The 21396-nt window shown below is 44.3% G+C and overlaps 1 protein-coding gene and 1 long non-coding RNA gene across 3 annotated transcripts; one reads left to right on the forward strand and one right to left on the reverse strand.

The window, feature by feature from the left end:
* Positions 1-963: 963 nt before the first annotated feature.
* Positions 964-14869, forward strand: kcnh4a (potassium voltage-gated channel, subfamily H (eag-related), member 4a). 2 transcript variants are annotated; one of them, XM_040190570.2, is made up of 16 exons: positions 964-1406; positions 5906-6139; positions 6215-6346; positions 6440-6573; positions 6759-7011; positions 7830-7987; positions 8586-8793; positions 9158-9352; positions 9446-9645; positions 10769-11018; positions 11111-11325; positions 11497-11535; positions 12237-12598; positions 12690-12769; positions 12955-13031; positions 13203-14869. In XM_040190570.2, exons 1-16 carry the CDS (start codon positions 1331-1333, stop codon positions 14190-14192), a joined length of 3603 nt encoding a protein of 1200 aa, XP_040046504.2. In that variant the 5' UTR covers positions 964-1330; the 3' UTR covers positions 14193-14869. The 2 variants fall into 2 exon arrangements, with proteins under 2 accessions (XP_040046504.2, XP_040046505.2); XM_040190571.2 differs by lacking the exon at positions 11497-11535 and having other exon boundaries at positions 986-1406.
* A 507-nt stretch (positions 14870-15376) lies between these two features.
* On the reverse strand, positions 15377-20849 carry LOC144384511 (uncharacterized). The gene is made up of 2 exons (XR_013451293.1): positions 20119-20849; positions 15377-15538 (listed from the first exon to the last, which is right to left on the reverse strand). It is a non-coding gene; the product is annotated as an uncharacterized LOC144384511 (long non-coding RNA).
* Between the last annotated feature and the right edge of the window lie 547 nt (positions 20850-21396).

Here is a 21396-nt window from a genome sequence, read left to right on the forward strand (position 1 = left end):
CTTCTACACCTTTTTGACATTATAGAAAATGATGTACAAGCTGCTGAATAAATGTTCTTGAACTCAGTTCGGTGCGCAGTAAAATATGAGGTTATTGCTTAATGACTTAATCGTTACTCTTTGGCTAATCTCTACACACATATAGGATACAATATGAACACATTTCAAGAGTACTGCTCCTCAGAAACAGTTAACGCATGATCTTCCGATGACCGCTTTTAAAATGAGACAGAAGAGACTTGAATAGCCTATGCATTAATGAAATGTCAGGTCCTGGCGGGTGTGTGATTGTGCGAAACAGCGTTACACTCCACAGGAAAGCTGGAGGACAGCAGTAATTAGTATGATACAAAGAACCAGCGCATATCATTTTGAAATGCCATCCCGCGTGTCTGTGTGTGTGTTTGTGTGTACTTGTGGGCTTATACTCTGTGTATTCCATGCGACTGTGTGTGTGTGTGTGTGTGTGTGTGTGTGTGTGTGTGTGTGTGTGTGTGTGGAGGGGAGGAGGGGGGTTGTCTACGTATAGGTAGTAAAGGAAATGTGAAGTGAATATGATGATACAAGCAGCATGCTGCTGCTCAGCAGCAGGTGGATTGTTGTGTCACTGACAGTGAATCATCACCGAGTGCTGCTCTTTATTAAACCTGACCTCTGATCGCCACATGTCCACAGGATATATATATATATATATATATATATATATATATATGTGTGTGTGTGTGTGTGTGTGTGTGTGTGTGTGTTCAGCAGATTGATGATTTGAAGCGAGCCCCCCGCCCCCGAGGAACAGCACAGCATCTGGTAAGTGATAACAACTTCTCTGGGGAGGCTTAAGTGCATGTAGGAGTACACAGGTTTTGCAGGAACAAGAGAGAGTCGGCGAAAGAGAGAACTAATAGATTCACAGTGAAAGGGGATGGTTCAGGGTTTTGTATAAGAGAGAGAGAGAGGGGACGAGGGGGGGGGGGGGAGAGAGATAGGCAGGGAGAAGGCAGGAACCATGGTGAGCGTTGCACTGACTGAAGAGAAGCTGAGGCTGCTGTGGAAGGAAGCAGGACTGAAACCCGAAAGCTCCCGACTCGGAGAGTGAGAGTCGAGCTTTGGAGAACCACGACAAGTCCAAGCTCCTTTTCCGCAGAAGCCAGTAGTTTCATTTTGACAACGCAGAATAGAAACATCCAACGCTATCACCACACTGTCCTGGAGTCAGAAGCAAGCCCAAGGAGAGGCACCAGGGTTTTCCTTCAAGTCCTTCCTTGGGGGATGTTGACGAGCCCCTATAAACCGCTGCCTGAGAGTCTGCAGCCTTCTGCTCATCTAGTACAAGATGCCTGTGATGAAGGGCCTCCTCGCTCCACAGAACACCTTCCTGGACACCATTGCAAACCACTTCGATGGCACTCGTAAGTATATCTCGTGGAAGATATTTCACTTGTCTCTGCAAAACCTTGTGTGAATACAAATTGCTTCCCGACTTGTCAAAGTAACTATAGTGCATCAACCAATTAGAGTTTTTTTTAATTTTTTTTATGTAATTTGTGGGACAAGTTAGCTGGTTCTTTGGCCATTCTGGCCACTGTTCACATACTAAAACCAATGCGTTTCAAACCTTTTTCCTCAAGAGATACACGTCAACACACACAGATTAAAATGATGACAACGGCAAATAGATTCCTCTCAGTTTTGACGCTCTAACTCATCCAGTTGGGCTTTTAGGAGTTTAGCCGTTGGCATTGTTGCAACCCAGTTTAGGATTTGGACTGGCACTGAAAAACGCTGCTGTCAACAAATGTGTCATCGGTAGTGAGATTCAATTATGAAACTGTAAGTGGTGACAGCGAACCACGGCTGGAAATGGAGACGGACAGCACATTCTACAAAGACGCACTGGAGCTGAAAAGAACCACTTATTGAGCTGCACAGCTGCTTTTTAGGATATTTCCTCTTACACACATTTTTCAGGAAAGATTTTTTTTTTAAAGCCAAAAATAAATTAAACAGCATTATTACATTTAGTAGAGCTCATGCGTGTCATGTGAAATTATCAAATAAATATAATATCCTAGTAATGTCTCATGTTTTATGTTTCTCACATATTACTCTCTAACAACAAACGTTAAAGGACGTGTGTTCTAGGTAACACGCGTTCGTACCTCTTCAGCTTGGTATTTACTTTGCATCCTCGTTTCTATGATATGCAATGAGGTGAGGGAGATATCAATATTTGGGTGAAAAATGTGAGTTGTGCGATGCTAAAAAAAGACAAGAACAGTGCGCGTCTGTTTCGGCACACTGTCACTCATTTGAAAATGAATGGGATTCTGCCAGCAAGAACATCAAAATAAAAAATGAAACTTTTAGAATGAAACATTTTAGAACTGAAAAAGAGAAGCTTCACTCACACAACTTAACAATAGTCCGGTTTATCATAAACTTGACATGACAGGAATTTTGATGCCTCTACAAAATGTAAATTATTATTGGTAAATAAATGTCCTTTTCAGAACACGATGAAAGGCGTGACAGAGTGTGTACGGGTCGGACTGTTCATGTCCTTTGCAGCGTAACGAATTCAGTGCGATGGCACAACCGCTGTCACACGTTCAAACGTCTTCCATGCTTTGTCTCACCCTTGTTTTCTGTACGAAACACACACACACGCACGCAAAAAAACACACACATACATACACACACACACACACACACACACACACACACACACACAAACACGCGGTCCACAGCTCTGAGGAGATTGTCTGAATCGCAGCCATCCTACCCCGGTATCAGATGTGCAAAGGGGGCGGCTTAAGTAGCCGAGTGGGTGATGAAAGGGCAAAAGATGACAAAGGACGGCTTCAGAGAGGAGAACCATTCAATGCCAAAAACTGCCTGAATCTGTTTTGGTTTAAATTGAATTCTTTCTGTATGATGACATGTCTTTGAAGACAAGGAGGAAACTATTTCAAGTTGAATTTCTACAGGCAGAGGACATAATAGAAATAGTGGCAGTGAGGCTTAGATCAGGGGAGTGGAGGTGATATTCGCATTGCTCTGGTATTAGTAGGTAAATTAATTACAAGGAGTCATGCGCATGAGCCAATTAAATACCATTCTTTTCAGATAACCTCTAAAATAATTTATTTAATTCCCCTCCAAATATGTCAGACATTGAAATGGATGGTTTAGAAAAAAAACATATGATGTATCCTGAGATGACGAAGATGACATACATCTACATTGTTTCAGTGACATAGAAAGCTGCGTTTAATTATTATTTTTTTAATCCTCACTGTCCACAGTCTCTTAATTGCCTGCAGTCAGTGTTGAAATGACATCTTTCTCTTTCTCCCGGAAGAGCCGTCCTAGATGATTAGCAGTGAGAACAAATGACTGCACTTTAACTGTGGCTAAAAGAAGCAAAAGTATTAGCTGGATTACAAGTTGAATCAGAGATGTAGCAATGAAATAAAAAGAATTCTATTATAAGGATTAACTACGTGCTTTGGTTTTTTGACGGCTGTGAGTGTGAGCCGTGCTGTTCTCTTGAATGACGTGAAGCCGTAGAAACAGGACGAGGGGAGAAACGAGAGGACAGAGGAGGACAGGACATGATAACTGGCGATCAGGGATCTGACCAAGACAAAGCTTTGCGTGATTACAGTTGAGACGGCGATCTACTGATGCCCAGGTCATTGAAAGAAATCCGCTCAAAGGGCTGTAGTTTAAATTTAATTTGATGTCTTAATGAATCCTCACTCTTTGGATTGTGCTTTAGGAATTATCCAAATAATATAATGAGTATAAATCAGAACCAGGCCAATGTTTATTGGCTCCATCTCTATTTTGGAGGGAACAGGGTCTTTGTAACCCTGCAGAAGCAAATTGCAGCATTACCATATGTGTTTTTTTTTCTTGAGACAAGTCGCCATGGTAACACGAGTGTGGAAAGATCTCAAAGTATTTTTGTATTTATTGTGAGACAAGCTGCATATCAGAATGTAATTTCCTCTGGAACGGTTAACACTTCTTTTTGGTTTAAAAAAGTGTGAATCAGGTGAATCTACTATTGGTTTGTTTAAAACTGGCTGTTGTGGTCTGCAGGTGTTCTATGTTGTCGTTGCAGCTACATCCTAACCAGTATAGTGTTTTCACAGCATGGTCCAACAAAGATGTTTGACTTTGAATCAGCTTGCACTCAGAGAGCGACTGAACAAATAAAATGAAAGAAGACACCATTCGTTGTACTCGGTCCATCTGTCTAAATATGGAAAGGATATTCAGGTTTGTATGCAGACGTGTGGAAGCAGCCATGCACTAGTCAATGATTGGTTGCTATATTTTGTTTTTGTTTCTCTAACAGTGAACCCCGGAGTGCCCATTTTGTTTATTTCGACAATCATTTTGTAATTTATAACGAGTGGATTCAATTAGCGTTTATTTTTCATCAGACAATAGCTTGTCAATTAGTAGATTGCTACTGAAAGCTATGTTGGGTGTAATGTCAATGGGCAGAACACAACTCAACTCAATCAAATCAGTATTTGTGTACATTGATATCATAGAGTGCATTAATTATGACATCATGCTTGACCTCCTGAGTTCAGAGTTCAATTATTTCCACCCGCCTGTCACAGCCCTCCTATAAGGGTAATGTGAGTAAATCTTTGGCATCGAACTATTCTGTGTTTTTTAGACATACAGCACTAATTTCAGTGATTTTCCGAGTTGCAGTTTCTTTCTTTACCATTTTCTCTGCTTCACCGCCTACACTCCCTGCCCTAAAATGACTCTTCAATGTTCCAGCAGTTAGCAACAATACTTTTTTGTTTTTTGATTTGAACCATAGACGGCTTGTCTTCTCAACCATTAATTTGAATGCATAAAAACATGTTTTTAGACAGATATATTTTCTTTCTTGTCATGTACTGTTATGTAATAACTGAAGTTTTACATTTTAGTTGAAAAATCTCAGCGGGGGTAGAAAGAAAAATGTTTATGGGTGAATGTCCTTTTTAAAATTTTATTTCCAATATAAAAGGCACATTAATGCTTTTTATATGATCATCTGTACAGAAAGTTTATCTGTGAAAACTTGCAGAATTGGATGGTTGCCTGGCAACTGGATGTTTAATAAGACCACACGGATAAAAGTCCTGCATAAAATCATACTTAGCGGTTCTAATGGTAAATTTCTGTTTCATTGTTTCAGTCTTCCTGTTATTTAGCATGCACTCATTCAAACGGACAAAATTATTCAAATTGAACTGCATCCCCCAGTAAAGGGGTCTAATATCCCTAGAACATGGCGCGGAGATGAGCTAATCCATCTCATCCGGCCTTCAGGAGCTGGACATCTGCAGCCTCCTTTACCTCGCTCCACCTGCTGCCACCGGGTCAAGGCCCCTGCTCAGCTTCAGAAAATGGATGGATGGATCTGTTAAAAGATTGTGTGCCTGTGTTTGTAAAATGCATTACACGGCCAATGGCTGGATAAAAACATGCTCTGCATAATGATTAAGGGCCAAAGCCTCGATGAGGCACTGGTCCCCCATGGATCCAGTTGGAATCCTGCATAGCTAGCTTACTTCAAAGCCCTCTCTGATGTAGACTAGACTCAATCAGGGCTCTGAGATGAAGGCAGACAGAATGACTCACAGAAAGAAAAAAGTTGTTCATTGCTGGTGCAACAACAAATAAAACAAATCTTGGGAGAGGTATTTAGAGAAAGTGAGGAAGAAAAAAATCCGACATAAGCGTTTTCCTATGGAGCCGCAGTTTTGTGTGTCACCGCTGTGCAGTTAGAAAAGAATGACAAATTACCTGCTGTTCAATCCGCCTTTTCTTTTATTCCTAAAGGTCACACAGTTGCTTGACCTCCAATCTTCTTCAATATCCCTTGCAGACAGTAACTTCCTGCTGGGCAGTGCTCAGGGTCGTCATGGCTACCCCATCGTGTACTGCTCGGATGGGTTTTGTGAGCTGACCGGCTTCGTACGGACTGAAGTGATGCAGAAAACTTGCACATGCAGCTTCCTCCATGGAGCCGACACCAGTGAGAGAGTTATCCAACAGCTACACAAAGCTCTGGAGGGCCAGCAGGAGTACCAGGGAGAAGTCTGCTTCTATAGGAAAAATGGTGAGGATCACATGCTGGCGTCATGTGGTAAAGTTGGGTATTCTCAGAAGTAATAACCTTTTTTAACATCCTCAGGAAGTACATTCTGGTGCCTCTTGGATATTGTGGCAATTAAAAATGAGAAAGGGGCGGTGGTGCTGTTCCTCTTGTCCTTCAAAGACGTCAGTGAATCATATGGGAAAAGCCATCTCTTCAGCCAAGCAGACGGTAAAGCCTTATGCAGCCAACTTAATTTAAACGATTTAACGATCGAATATGGCACTTGCATTAACTCTGTGAGTGTCTTGATTTTGCCCACAGGTATGTCAGAGGCTCTTCCACAGCGCAGAAAAGACAATCGTTCACACCTTTCCCGAGCTCAAGAGAGGGGGAGGACAATTCTGAACCACCTCACCAACCAGTTTACCAAGAGGGGCAAGAGAAAACTGACTGATGTGAGTGCAAACCCCTGGATCATTAAGATCACTAAACACAAGATATAAATACAGTGTGAGATCCAATATTTCAAAACAATACTATCAGGTTCTCCTTTCAAACCGCTGCCTCAAGCCTATGGTAATAAACACCTTATATAAGTGTATTTCAAATAAATAACACAGAGTTCAATCTGCTTTTTCAGAGTGTGTTTACGAAACCGTCTCTACCCGAGTACAAGGTGGCAGCTGTGAAGAAGTCCCGTTTCATCCTGCTTCACTACAGCATCTCCAAGGCCTTGTGGGACTGGCTGATTCTACTGGCGACCTTCTACGTTGCTGTCGCTGTGCCTTACGACATCTGCTTTGTCAGTCACGATCAGGGCAGCGACTACCACTCACTTGTCAGCCGCAGCACCCTGTGCAGTGACATAGTGGTGGAAATGCTCTTCATACTCGGTATGAGGTGTTTGTTTGATGAAAAATGTCTTTGTATGTCTGCAGGCACGTCGGTCGAGTCTTTCTCAAGACAGGGGGCAGAGTGTGAATTTACTCTATCATTAAAAGCTTGTTCAACTGTGCTTTTAAATCAACATCTCACGCCCTGATTGCACGCTGCAGCCGACCTTTCCGCCGAGGCGTCCTGAGCCACATCCGCCACACCCGAAAACACGACAACGTTCAGTTTGAATTCAGGACAACTGTATTTGTCAGTGCAGCTGTAGCAACGGCCAACACGTGCGACTACAGTGTCTACCTTTCCTCGCCCACTCACGATGTCTCCGTTGCCCCAGGTTACGGATCAAAAAATAGATTTCGCTTCCTATTTTCTGCAAGCAAAGTGTGATAGCACATCTGTCATGAGGCTCTGTGCCTTCCAATCTCTCAACAAGTTTGTCTCGGTACAAAATGAGCTCACACAGCATCACGTGCTGTCTCTTCTGTTACTGAAAGTTTGCCATTTATTACATTCTCTAAAGAATCACTCTTGTGATGAATAAAAGAGGAGATGATCTATTATGTAAGGTAAAAAGCTAAATCAACTTTCCCAGGGATACGTAACATTAATTATGTCTGATCTTTGCTATGAAATACTGCGTAGGTCCAAATAGACCTGCAACTTAATGAGCAACAGTTTTTTTTTGTTTTTACTATTACTTAAATTGAATTATATTATAACTGTGTGTTCAGCTATAGTCTACGTTATTGCAAATTACAAAACATTCCTTTTTTATTTCTATTTTGTGAATCCTTTTCTTCGCTTTTCTGCTCCCCAGATATCATCCTGAATTTCCGAACCACCTATGTGAGTCAGTCAGGTCAGGTGGTGTACGACGCCCGCTCCATCTACCTCCATTACTGCACCACTTGGTTCTTTGTGGACCTGATTGCGGCGTTGCCGTTTGATCTTCTCTATGCTTTCAACATCACAGTGGTGAGATTATTGGTTTTACAAATTTCGAAGTACGGCCTTTTTCACACTTGACGATCTCTTCAAGTGCACCAACTTTAGAACTATAGTCCACGGTGTTTTAATAGTGTCGTTCCCTCGGGGCAGTGAAGTGGAGATGATTATCTGTCTACATTCCACCACTTCACTGAACATTGTCGTTTTTGTGCTCGCCTTTGTTTTATCCTGCAGATAAACAGTAGTACTTCTCATGCATTAGTTTCACTTTGCTGCAGCCCCAAGCTGACTCACAAAGACATCGCTCTGTCAGACTTGCTTTGAATGAAGTTCAACTTTTTATTTTCTAATTGTATTTTTATCTTTAATTGGAATTAGTTTTAAATCCCTTTCCTATCCTATTCATGTGTCTTTTTATTTCTTAAGGCCTTTCTGTCTAATCTTAAAGTGTTACAGCACATTTTCTAAAAATCCCAAATACGGAATTGATCTAAAATGCCAGAATTCAAGACTTTAAACATGTACTCAACCAATACCAAACTCACATTTAAAGAAGTGATACAACAAAGGAAAGCGATGCGAAAGGATCCAGTTTACATGATCTGCTCTGTCTCTCTTCACTCAGACCTCTCTGGTGCACTTGTTGAAGACGTTTCGTCTGCTGCGTCTGCTGCGCCTGCTACAGAAACTGGATCGCTACTCCCAGTACAGCGCCGTGGTCCTGACCCTGCTCATGTCTGTGTTTGCTCTGCTGGCTCACTGGATGGCTTGTGTCTGGTACGTCATCGGACGCCAGGAGATAGAGAGCAGTGACCCCGTTACCTGGGACATAGGTGAGCACGTCGTGTTTGTGTGACGGCACCGCTGAACGCCGCTGAATCAAGAGTGTAATGTTCTCCTCCTGCTCGTTGAGCTTCGCTGAGACCAAAGGGCAGGCTCTGCACATCTCCAGTCGTGCTTGAACGCCCTAATGCCTCAGCATCATTTCAACCTCCAGCTTGTCTCCTCTCAGCACGGAGGAAGTTCAGGTCACGGGCTAATTCCATTATGTCACCACCACGACGTTATATCATTTTGTTATATCACACATTTGATCAACCACCGGGGGAGGAAGGCTCATCCATTGAACTCATTAGTTATTTGTCCCGTTAGCCCCACATTAATCTTACACAACCATGCTCTGAACTCTTCCGACAGGCTGGCTTCAGGAGCTGGGAAAGCGCCTAGACACCCCGTACATCAACCGCACCATGGGCGGCCCCTCCATCCCCAGTGCCTACATCGCCTCCCTCTACTTCACGCTCAGCAGCCTCACCAGTGTCGGTTTCGGCAACGTATGTGCCAACACGGATGCAGAGAAAATCTTCTCCATCTGCATCATGCTCATGGGTGGTGAGTTGACTTGCAATGCAAGGAAATTCCCCTGGGATTATGAATGAGAGCAGCGGGAACGCGCTAATGTTGCGTACCTGTTCACACCTCCAGCCCTGATGCACGCTGTGGTCTTCGGCAACGTGACAGCCATCATCCAGCGCATGTACTCGCGGCGCTCCCTCTACCACACCCGAATGAAAGATCTTAAGGACTTCACCCGCGTGCATCGCCTCCCTCAGCTGCTGAAGCAGAGGATGCTGGAGTACTTTCAGGCCACCTGGTCTGTGAACAATGGCATCAACGCCAATGAGGTGAGTGAAGAAGCACAAGCGACATTTTACCCCCTGATTCAATTTTCTTCTGTCAAAGCTACCGTGATTAACTTTTATGAGAGAGTCTCACACTGATACTGATGCATCAATAGGATCAACATAAGCAAACAAGAGCATCAGCAGGAGGATTGGCTCATTCCTAATGCTTGTCATTGGTGCCTGCCGGATGTATTCAAAAGAAACCAGTCAAAATCATCAACAGATTTTCCCTCAGATCAGATAGAGTCAGATCCATTTCCCTTACTGCTTTTGACCAACACAAAAATAATAGTTGTGGGCTGTTGCTTTAAAGTGAATAAACTGGACAATATACGAGGCTGCAGCAATTTCTTTTCCTAAAAAAAAAAATGTGTAGCTACTAGATTCTATATTCAGAAACCTCATCCTTAAAATGTGGATGGATGGATTTCCTCTGGCGTCTCATTCCATTTCCTTATGCAGACCACGCTCTGTTGCAAATAGAACTTCAGCAACAATGCCAGAACCGATCTAGGAGAAGTTCCCTGTAATTATAGGAGTAGGAGTTGAAATAGAGAGAATGCTGATTAACACCCTTAAAGCCACCATCTGTATATAATTAATTCACTGTGGAAGGTAACAGACAGTCTCACCGATTTCGGAGAACATGCTGGCTTTAACACTTGGTGTCTGTTTTTACCGAGCAGCTTGGCACGTCTCATGTGAGTGCATCAATATCGTAAACCACAATCTGTGCCCTCTTTTTTCTTTTTCTGCTTGAGTACTTTGCAGAAGTACCCAGATCCTCATTTATGCAGTTTCAAGTATACCTCAAGTTAAAAATGAACAATTCAAAATAGAAATCTTTCAGGAGAGTCCGTACCCCACTGTCACCACATGCCTTTCACAGTCAGCCTATTAACTAAATTACATTTGTGTTCACCTCTGCCTTGAGATAACGTCATAGAGCTGACCAACTAAAACTATGAGCTTGATGTAGCTGAAGTCTGGGTGAAGCTGCCGAGATGGATGTTCCGTTTTCAGTTGTTTTCGGGCGTAAAAGTGAAGTGATCACCTGGAGGTGTGTGGGTAGTTTGTAAGTCCTACAGAATGTAGTTCATTAAAAACGTTCCCACTTTCTTAGCTGCTGCATGACTTCCCAGATGAACTGCGAGCTGACATCGCCATGCACCTGAACAAAGACATACTGCAGCTGCCTGTGTTCGAGCGAGCCAGCAGGGGGTGTCTTCGCTCCCTCTCCCTGCACATCAAGACCTCTTTCTGCGCACCGGGGGAATACCTCATACGCCAAGGGGATGCGCTACAAGCCAATTATTTTGTGTGCTCTGGGTCTTTGGAGGTCCTGAAAGACGGCATGGTCCTGGCCATCCTGGGTCAGTGTTCAAGTGTTGTGAATGTTGTCTCTTACTGATTCATTTCCACCACACTGCACCTTTCAGATTGCTTTGATTGACAATCCCTGCAGGCAAAGGCGACCTGATTGGGGCCGATCTGCCGGAAGATGACCAAGTGATCAAGACCAACGCAGACGTGAAGGCGCTGACCTACTGTGACCTGCAATACATCAGCGTGAGGGCTTTGAGGGAGGTGCTCAGGCTGTACCCGGAGTACGGCGGCCGGTTCAGCTCCGACATCCATCACAACCTCACCTACAACCTGAGAGAGGACACTGGATCCGACGTACGGCACTTGTTGTTACATATAAAGAGTGGCGGATATGGCAGAGAAAGACTCAGTGTCCCAGTGTTTCATTTCTGTGCTCCTGCTCATTAAAAGCAACATGAATATTTTGCCACCAAATCTAGAATGAGCGTGTAATACCTTGTTAAATTTTGGCTTGAATATCTGTAGGGAGTGACAAAGTGTCCATGGTCTTCCCGGCTCCCTCAGGTATGTGTGCCTTACTGAGGTAATTACTTCAGCCTTCATCTCCTTGTTACATCTGGCGATTAGTTACAGATACATACAAACAATCTGTGTTTACATCATACAGATCTACACCACGTGGAGCAAACGTCCTTAACGGAACAGAACTGTTGTGGTGAATGTGCGAACACTTGGCACATCAACTGCCTGAATTTATATACATACGGTAGCTGAGATAAAGATGGTTTTGCACTGCCTATGGGCTAATTACCAATTAGCATATTAAACCGAAGCTGAAATGAAGTGTACAACGTCTGAAAAAGGATTCTGCAAATGGAGTCTAAAATGATCCCGTGTGATACAGTAGTAATAAATACAACAACACTTTTGAATGAATACGAGGGAAAGAAGGCTTTGCTACATTTGTCAATTGCAGTTTGCGTGCACACAATCCATTCCTCACTGCATTACCTTCAAAAGAGACAAACTGACATGCTGACAAAACAACTGAAATTACAACAATTTATGACAATGCCGGGCTGGAGCTTGTTGGTGGTATATTTTTCATCTTTCATCAGGAGAAGGCTGCTTTTACACTTTGATTTCGTACATGAAATGAGAGTGCTACTGTATCGTATGTGCAATCTCTAATGTGCACTACGGTCCATCGATGGGTGCATCGTATAAAGCAAATCCTGACCACCAACGATCCATTGTCTCCTCAGGTTCGCGCTTCGATGGACCCTAAACCACCGTACATCGTTGAGGCCGATGAACATGCCCAAGGTGGCGAAGACACGAGACAGTCTCATCCGAGGAGGGGGCCTCTGTTGCAGGGAGCGGGCGGCCCTGTCAATCCGCCCTGCCTCAGCACCCTGTTAGGGGAGGAGCTCAACCACATCAGCGCACTGCGCATCTGTCGGGCACCTGTTCAGGGGGGCGGCGCAGGCCGGGGCCCCGCCCCTCAGCCGTTCACCAATCAGTCTCCGTTGCACAGTCTCACCGGCGACCCAGACCCGAACCGTCGGCCTGCCAATCTGCTGATGCCGTCCCAGTCTTGCGTTAGTCCGTTGGACCTCAGCCCCAGGTAACAGTTCCTCCTGCTTCACCCGATCACGATCCGGTAATCAGTTTGCGTTCGTAATTTCATGTCCCGCCGATTTGTGTCTCTGCCGCAGGGTCGTGGATGGAATTGAGGACAACGGTCACTCATTTCAATTTAATGTAGAGAACAGCGAGACAAAGGCCAACGTGACAGGTGAAGTCGCTCGGGCTGCACAGCGGGAGAAATTGGAAATAGCACCTGTTGAATTCTTTAACTCTGAATTATGTATGGTCGAATACATTTAGGAAAATGTCCGATTTGAACAGTTCTTGAGTCGTATATCTTTACATTCAAGGAGGAGCAGCTGTATTATAAAGTTGTTTCTCATCCCATTTCAGATCGGTTCCATGTGAGTGCAAACCTGCTTCTGGAGACAGAGGAAGTGAGACAGAACATCAGCAAACTGAACAAAGAGGTGCGCTGTATTAGAACCAACACATTAATATGAAAATGAAAACATGCAAATTGTATCAATGGATTAAGTTATGGTTTACAAAATAGATGAATATACTGTTTTTTTTATTCAGGATTTACATTAAATGACAGATATGAACATGAACCAACTTTGATTTTTTTTTTGTCCCAGGTGAGCAACTTGAACCAAGAATTATCGAACCTGACCAAAGAGCTCCATGACATAATGCATTTCCTTCAGTCTCATACGGCACTGCTCCATAGCCCTCCCGTGTCCTCGCGCTCCTGTGGCATACAGATGGCCCCCAGTCCTAGTGTGACTGCTTCCAGCAAATGGCAGCCCCATGTCCCTTTAAATATTGCCACGGGTCTGCACCTCCATCATGGAGCAATTAGCCACCCTGCCAGAAATGTGTGGGGCTGCAGTGGGATGCCCGCCCAGGGCAGAAGTGCCGCCTTGCTGCACTCGTCAAGCCCCGCGTCACCCTGTTTGCACCTGTGCTGCTCTGAGAGAGATGCCGCCGCAGCCCACAGGTTCCAGAGCCAGTGCGGCCCCTTTCAAACCTCGAGAACGGCTTCCAACCCTCCCTACGTGACCCACTCGCACGCCCGGGCAGAAGAATCCCTTCTCGGCCTCGGCTCCGCGTTCAGCAGCGTGCCATTGATTTGTCTGGCCCCACACGTACCGCACAGCGCCTCCGTCCCCACAATGAGCAACTCCCACCCTCCATGTTCTCCAGTTAATTCTGGCTACTCTCATCCACCACTGAGTGTTCAAACCCACTCTGATCCGACACACAACCAGACCAGCTCACAGACGCCTATCCATTCCTCCGTCACTTACTCTGGCCAGCCGCAGTATCACACTGCCTTCAGCCCCCTCGTGCCTTCGGCGCACCACACTTCAGCATGCATAGGACACAACCACAGCCAACAGGGCTCTATCAGTGCCCCCAGGCCAAATTACCCCGTAGGGTGCAGCGCTATCCACACACAGGACCTTGCCCTCTCGCTGCTGGGCCAGGTGACGGACAGGGACTGTAGAGCTTCACTGCATCGAGAGAGGGCAGAAAGTCACGAGTCTGAAGATACTGGCAGTACTACTCCTACTGTGGAAGTTCAATCACCTCGCTCGGATGTGGAGGGAACGCGAAGCCCATAGTGATGACCTCAGTATCTTGTGATATTGTAAGCGTTAGCCTGAGGAAGTTATGGCACCAAAAACCAGCTCACTGTATATTAACCTATACTTATTACACAGATGCTTCAGAAATCAATCATTCCAAACAACAGATAATGTAGAACTGATTTTATTGCTGGTAAAACTGTGCTGGTGACGGTGATCAGAGTTGTGTCCATAGCAACAATCTCCACAGCTAATAACAGACTATATGGTTCTGTAACTGACCAATCAAAATCAAATATGCTATTCAACAAAGCTGCGTGTCAATGTAGGATAATAGTGACTTAATTGTACTCTCAAGATGGCAATCTCAGAGATTTTCATTTAAATCAATTGACAATCCATCACTGAATAAAGTAACACATTGATAATTGAGCCAATAATGAAGTATTTCAATTTCCAGGTGTACTGGGTTTCCACGGCGACATTCCTGATAAAAATGCTGTATCGCAGTTTTTCTCTACAAAAATGACTCCAAACTAAAAGAAGAATTTCCTATTTTTTACTCAGATTTAGAAATTCTAAATCTAACAAGACTGAAATCTTGCTCTTAAGACTTTTGATGTAAAGTTTCCTTTGAGTAACACTACATGAAAACATGTGAAAAAGACTTCTGAAACCTTCTGCAACAACCGAATAAAATGACTTGTAAATGATTTTGTATTCATGTTTTATAGTGTTTTATAGTGTTTTATAATGTCTACCAGGATGTCAACCACTCTCTTGCTCTCTCTCACATTCAACCCAGGATCATTTGGGTATTTGCAAAGCAAGTTATCATGCATCCACAGAAAGGAGATTTTCACTGTTTTTATCACAGCAATTACAGCCATTCACTGCACACGAGCAACTGCACAGTGCGCAGCGCCACTCAGTGGGGACACGTGGTTACTACAGAAGGCTGAAACTTAATTATGGACAGCACCAGCTCCTTCTGCTGCGCAAAAGTCAGCCCCGACGTGGGTGCAGACACAGATGTTGCCACAGCTGCCACGACCTCAAAACGCCACTCTCCACTAAAGAGGATGTGGCGAGGATAGGGTGTGAAAGGGAAATTAAATCAAATTAAGAAAACAACGCCACCCGGGGAATTTCACCCCGAGAAATAATCGGGGAAGGACAAGGCACACAGGAAGGTTTACTCATTGAGGCAAGAGGCGCAGTTCACGGTTTAGAAAAATACAGCTTTATTTAAAAAGAAAAATCAATTAGAGGGTTGGAGCCGAGTGGATGGACAAGGCGGTGTAGGGGGGGGGGGGGAGAGAATCCCGCTTCCCAGGACACGGCAAACAAAAAGGGCCACCAGCACCACCAGTCTCCAGCAACTAAAAGAAGAAAAAAGACAAAAACAAATTAGTGGAGAGTTATAATAAAATGAAAACAAATAAACAAAATTACAATAAGATAAACATCCATTCAACAATGCAGGGACACAGCCCTGGTTAAAACACAGGCGTGATAAATGTTTAAAGGAGCTGATCTGGCGCACCGTATGAACGCGGAGACGAAGCCAATCCGCTCATCACAACAACTCCTAATTACAGGAAAATCCCGTTAAACCTAGTTTATGTTTCTGCGTTTTCAGAGAGACGCAGACGCAAGCCCCCCCCCTTGCGTGTCCCTTGCGTCGCTTTTCACACCTCCTTGCGTCCTTGCGTGTGTCGAGCCATTTTTCTAGGCTTGCGTCGCTCTTGACAGCGCACCAGGCAGCGATTGGTCCGCTAACTGCGTCCTTTGCGGAGTCTCACATTTCCGCTTTCATAGCCCGATACCGCCATTATTAAAACGAAGAATGTTTACGAGAGAACGGATCAGATTGAAGATCTTTTGTCGGGAAGAAATGCGTAAATATGACCGCTTCTACAAGCCGTCACTGGCGGGTTGGATTCACGGAGGGAGATCGCCGCAAACGCCGGTTTGCCGGTTCGAGAGGTGCACAAAGTTGTGGAGGAAAATACGGGACAAATGTGTCGGCGATGAAAAGCTGATAAATGATAAATAAATAAATAAGACGTTACTCTCTAGGTCGTCTTCAACAAAAACACGTCACTCCGCCTGTTGTTCTGGCGGTGAATTGCTCTGCAACACACGCAAGACTTTAGAACCATGAATTGAAACGAGTGCGTCGACGCAGACGCAGAAGCACGCGCCGGCCTTTAGTTTAGCTTTGAAATACTGCGGTTGCTCGCGTGTACTTAAAAACACACATCCCGGTTTTAGGACACACATGAGGAGGGGGGGAGGGAGGGCACTGGCTGTCGCTGGCATTTCCCTGTGACCACACTAGTGTTAGCCACCAGACAGCGTCAACAACGCCACAGTCGCCCGGAAATGACGTAACCAAAGAGGACAGAGGCGCAAGAGGAGGAGCCGGTGGAGGCGCGCCAACTTCGCGAGAAGAGAAAACAAAGACCAATCCAAACGCTTCCACGAATGCTAAAGCGTCGCATCCTGTGCGACTCCCGAGACAAACCGGCGACACCAACAAACCAAACGCGCACCAACCGCACCGCAGCGGATCAACGCGCAAACAAAGACACGTGTCGCACACAATCTACACACCCGATCGTCAAACAAATCACGGACCACAACTGGACAAGCCCCCCATTTGTCACGATCTGGCCCTTTGGGCCATGACGGGATTGGAGTTGCACTGTTTCAAGAGACAATGTTCTTTATTTAACATAATAAATAAAGATCGAAACGAAAAATCAACAAACATTACGGATGGGATGTGAACGTCAGTATTATCCGTAGTGTAGGACGTGCATGAGCTGCCAAACCCCACCACCGGGGATATATATATATATATATATATATATATATATATATATATATATATATATATATATATATATATATATATATATAAATAATGTGTATATATAAAACCACACAAAGTGGGTTTTGTTGTATTTTCTATTCCGTTGTCTTGGAGTCCACTCTATGACAACGGAATGGAACGGAATGGAATGGAATCTTCAAGGCCAAGTTCCAGAACAAATTAGAGTCATCTGTTCATTGCGATTCTGACCACAGGACAGAGAAGATGCATATGTTTTGTGAGAGAATTAATCAGCGACGTTTGTCCTTAACAAGACTTAATTAAGTAGCCTTTCGATGGATATATCACCATTCTTCAAAGACCACATGGAGTCGTTAACCGGCAAATAGACAAACAGCCTTTTTCAAGGCTTCCAGCCTATTTACAGGCATCCCACCAGCCTTTTTAAAGATACCATCATTCTTTTTAAAGACCACACAAGTGTTATTTAACATGTACCGTGGAAACAACCAGAGAATTGAAGCTGGCGCTTCACGTCTCGGGACTCCTCCCAACGGATACAAGGTGAACATGGCACTTTCTCGTGCCCAGGATGAAGCACTACCTGAAAAGGAAGGTGAGCGAACTCACCGCTCACACTGAAACTGGGAAGTACAGTTTGACCAACCTGTTAAAAGGCAAATATCTTGCCTATGAGCAGACAAGAACAGAAAGAAGTTGTCAGACCTCATCAGGGAGAACAAGGGTTTGTCTCTGAAGCTCCACAGAGACCACCAAACAACTCGTCAAAAATGCTGAACCCACGGTCCAGCAGCAGGCCAACAACCAATAGTTGGAAGAAGAACCCCAACTGCTAAAGAGCAAGACAGAGGCTCTGGCTGAGGTTATCGGGGAAAACAGTTTGTTTCTAAAGCTCTTTGAGTACGGCGAACAACTCTTCGTCAAAAGTGCTGAACTCACGGTCAACAAAGGGACCTGGCAGCAGAAGTTGGAGGAAAAGACATTCAAGGAACTGGATTACCAACAACAGTCCTTGGAGTAAGTAACAGGGTTACTCTCCACCAACATTTCTCTTCAAGAGGAGCTGCACAAGCAGCAGACCAACAACCAACAGTTGGTAAAAGAACACAAACTGCTAAAGATCAAGACAGAGGCTCTGGATGAGACTATCAGGGAGAACAAAGGTCTCTAACTCTGAAGCTCACCGAGACCACAAAACAACTTTCTGTCAAAAGTGCTGAACTCAGGGTCAACAACGAGACCTGGCAGCAGTTGGAAGCAGAAAACAAACTAATGAAGACCCAGAGGGATTCTCTGGCTGCTTTAAAAAAGAGCCACCACCAAGAGGATACCCACCATGAGATGGTCACAAGCAGTGGTTTCACTGAGTTGTGCCTGATCTCTAAGATCCAACAAACGGAGGATACCATCCCCAAAGAACATCAGATCCTTATCACCAGGATCCAAGAATTAGAGGACAACAAAACAGTCCTTGAAAACATCTGCCTTGACTTAAAAAAACGGACCGGCAGATGGAGATGGACAAAATGAGGTGCAAGATGCAGGACAAGGAGACAAAGAAATAGGAGAGAAAAAAGAAGAAAAAGGAAACCATCCAGGACGTCAACATCAACGTGCCTGAGACTAGACACCAGTAAGAACACCTTCCTTCACCTCCCACTCCGTCCCACCTCATCCATCTACCCCCGCTCCCCTTCCACCTGCGCTTCACAGCGCTCAAGAACCCCCGCGCCCCCACCGCCGCGGCCCCCATCACAGCTAAATACCCCCCGCCCTGCCCCTTCCACCAGCGCTAAATATGTGGGGGGCTATATAAAGGGGGGCGAGGGGACGGGGGAGGGGTGGGGGCAATTTCCCCCATAAAAAAAAAAAAAAGCATATCGCCCCCCCCCTCCATTAAAAAAAATGAAAAACGCAAACTGCCCCCCCCCATTTTCCCCCGGCCACCCGCGCCGCCCCCAACACAGCGCTAAATATGTGGGGGGTTATATAACGAGGGGGCGGGGGGGGGCTAAATACCCCCCGCAGTCATGGACCGGCTCCTCATTCATTGGTAAGTATCATTCCCTGTGCTCTAGGAAGTGTTTTTTTCCCACTTCATGGACTGGACAGTGGCACGGCAGGGCCTCTGAGGAATGAGGAATCTTTTTCATCTCATCCATTTCCTTCTTTGGCTAATGCAAGGCTGCAGATGAAGATGACGGGATTTCTGTATCTGCGCACATCCCTGAACCTGGCCATTTGGCCGGTGTTTGGATGAACTACCACGGCTGGGTTGACGAATCAACAGTGACAACTTGTGACGGTAGACCAATAGTTTCATTCGTCCGTCGTTGGAAATTGGGATCTCGGTTTGATTTTTCAAGTTATGCATTAGGCAAGGTAGACACACATGTCCCCCTCTATAGTTTCAATAATGCCAAGCCAATATTACAGTGATGCCATGCCAATATACATAACATAGTATGCTACTTCGTATTTGTAATATCATAGAAAATAACAAAATAATATAGGACTAATATTATATAGCATTATATAGGAGTAATATAACGAACATGTCATCATACTTAGTATTTCAAATATTATATAACTTAATATCATATACAGTGTTTTCCCTACCATTGTATCACCCGGCGCGCCCCAACACCCACGACCCCCCTCCGGTACGTCCGCCCCCCCATAGTTGGTAACAGGGGGGAAACACTGATATGACATAATATAGTAGAACCAATATAGGAGACATGGCATAACACCTTTATTTCTAATATAATTTAACTTAATATCGTGGAACTAAAATAAAATAGCCTCGTATTCCATATAATTAATATCATAAAATAGAATATCATAAAATAGCATCGTATTCCATATTTCTTTACTTTGACTTACTTTGACTTTAAACAATTCTGGTGGTTTAATCTTTTACAAGATCCTCATTTATTAGTTGAGTAACATCTGTGATATGCAACTAGTACTTAATACAGTCAAACACACGTGAACACAACTATAAACTAACATGTGGCGTGACACCAACATAAATTATATTTATAGACATGCATATTTATCTAAATAATTATTACACATTATATGTCATTGACTTACTGTTTAGTGACTTCCTCATAGCGCGAGGTCCGACGAAGGTGCACCGTCGCTTCGGTGCTCTTTCCCGGGTAGACTGACGGAGAATGTCCGGAGAAACGCTTTACATCCGGGTAAACGCTCGGTCCGCACAACAGCGCCACCGGTGGCCAAAGATATATTACATCCGTAATCGTCGACGCACGCAAGGAGGTGTGAAAAGGCACGCAAAGGACACGCAAGGGGTTCATTAGTGTTTCCAAAAAACAAATTCCTCAGAATAGGGCGTCACGGTGGCGTGGTGGTTAGCACTGTCGCCTCACAGCAAGAAGGTCCCGGGTTCAACTCCGCCCAGTGCAAGTCTGCATGTTCTCCCTGTGTCCGCGTGGGTTCTCTCCGGGTTCTCCAGCTTCCTCCCACAGTCCAAAGACGTGCTCTGGGGATCAGGTTAATGAATGGTTCTCGGTGTATGAATGTGAGTGTGAATGGTTGTATGTCTCTGTGTAGCCCTGCGATTGGCTGGCGACCAATCCAAGGTGTACCCAGTCTCTCGCCTGAAGTTGGCTGGGATAAGACTCCAGCCCCCCCCCGCGACCCTGTGTGCAGGATAAGCGGTTTGACGATGGATGTTTGGAAATTCCTCCGAATTCCAAAAAGAAAAGAAGTCTGAAACACTTGCAGCTCTTGGTTTTATCCTCCAGATGTCAGTCTTGGTGATACAAAAGAAGCATTGAAACACCTTCTCTTAGCAACTTCTATAAAATGAACACAAAAACCTCATCAACATATGTTTTAGAAAATTAGTCAGAAACAAAATCTGGTTATGTTCTGTATCCTGTCCTGTCCAGTTCAAAAGCATGAATTACACATGGCAGGTTTACTTGAGAATAAACACAATTATATTCAACTTTGACTTGTTATAACCCCAACAAATAAATAAAAAAGGAATTCACAGTTATTATCAGAATTGTGCTCTGACCTCTGAAACATAATTGTTGTCTGTTGGGATATATCAAATTATAAAGGCACAATTGATTAGATAAAGCTAATTTATAAACAGAAAAACTCCCAAATTAACGCCCAATTCGATTTTACAACTGGGGAAGTTACTTTCCGGACCTATTGAATGATTATCTTGATGCTCATATGAGTCGAATGTGGCTGATTCAATTTGATTCTTCATCTTAATACACAATTGGTCTCAGGCATACTAAATGTTTCCACATTACCGTGCATGCAACAATCTTTTAAAGCTCTTTTGTATTGTCGCTCAATATCGTCCATTCATTCAAGTAGTATTTA

Source organism: Gasterosteus aculeatus, chromosome 11 (assembly GCF_964276395.1).
Source record: "Gasterosteus aculeatus chromosome 11, fGasAcu3.hap1.1, whole genome shotgun sequence".
NCBI classification, from domain to species: Eukaryota; Metazoa; Chordata; class Actinopteri; order Perciformes; family Gasterosteidae; genus Gasterosteus; species Gasterosteus aculeatus.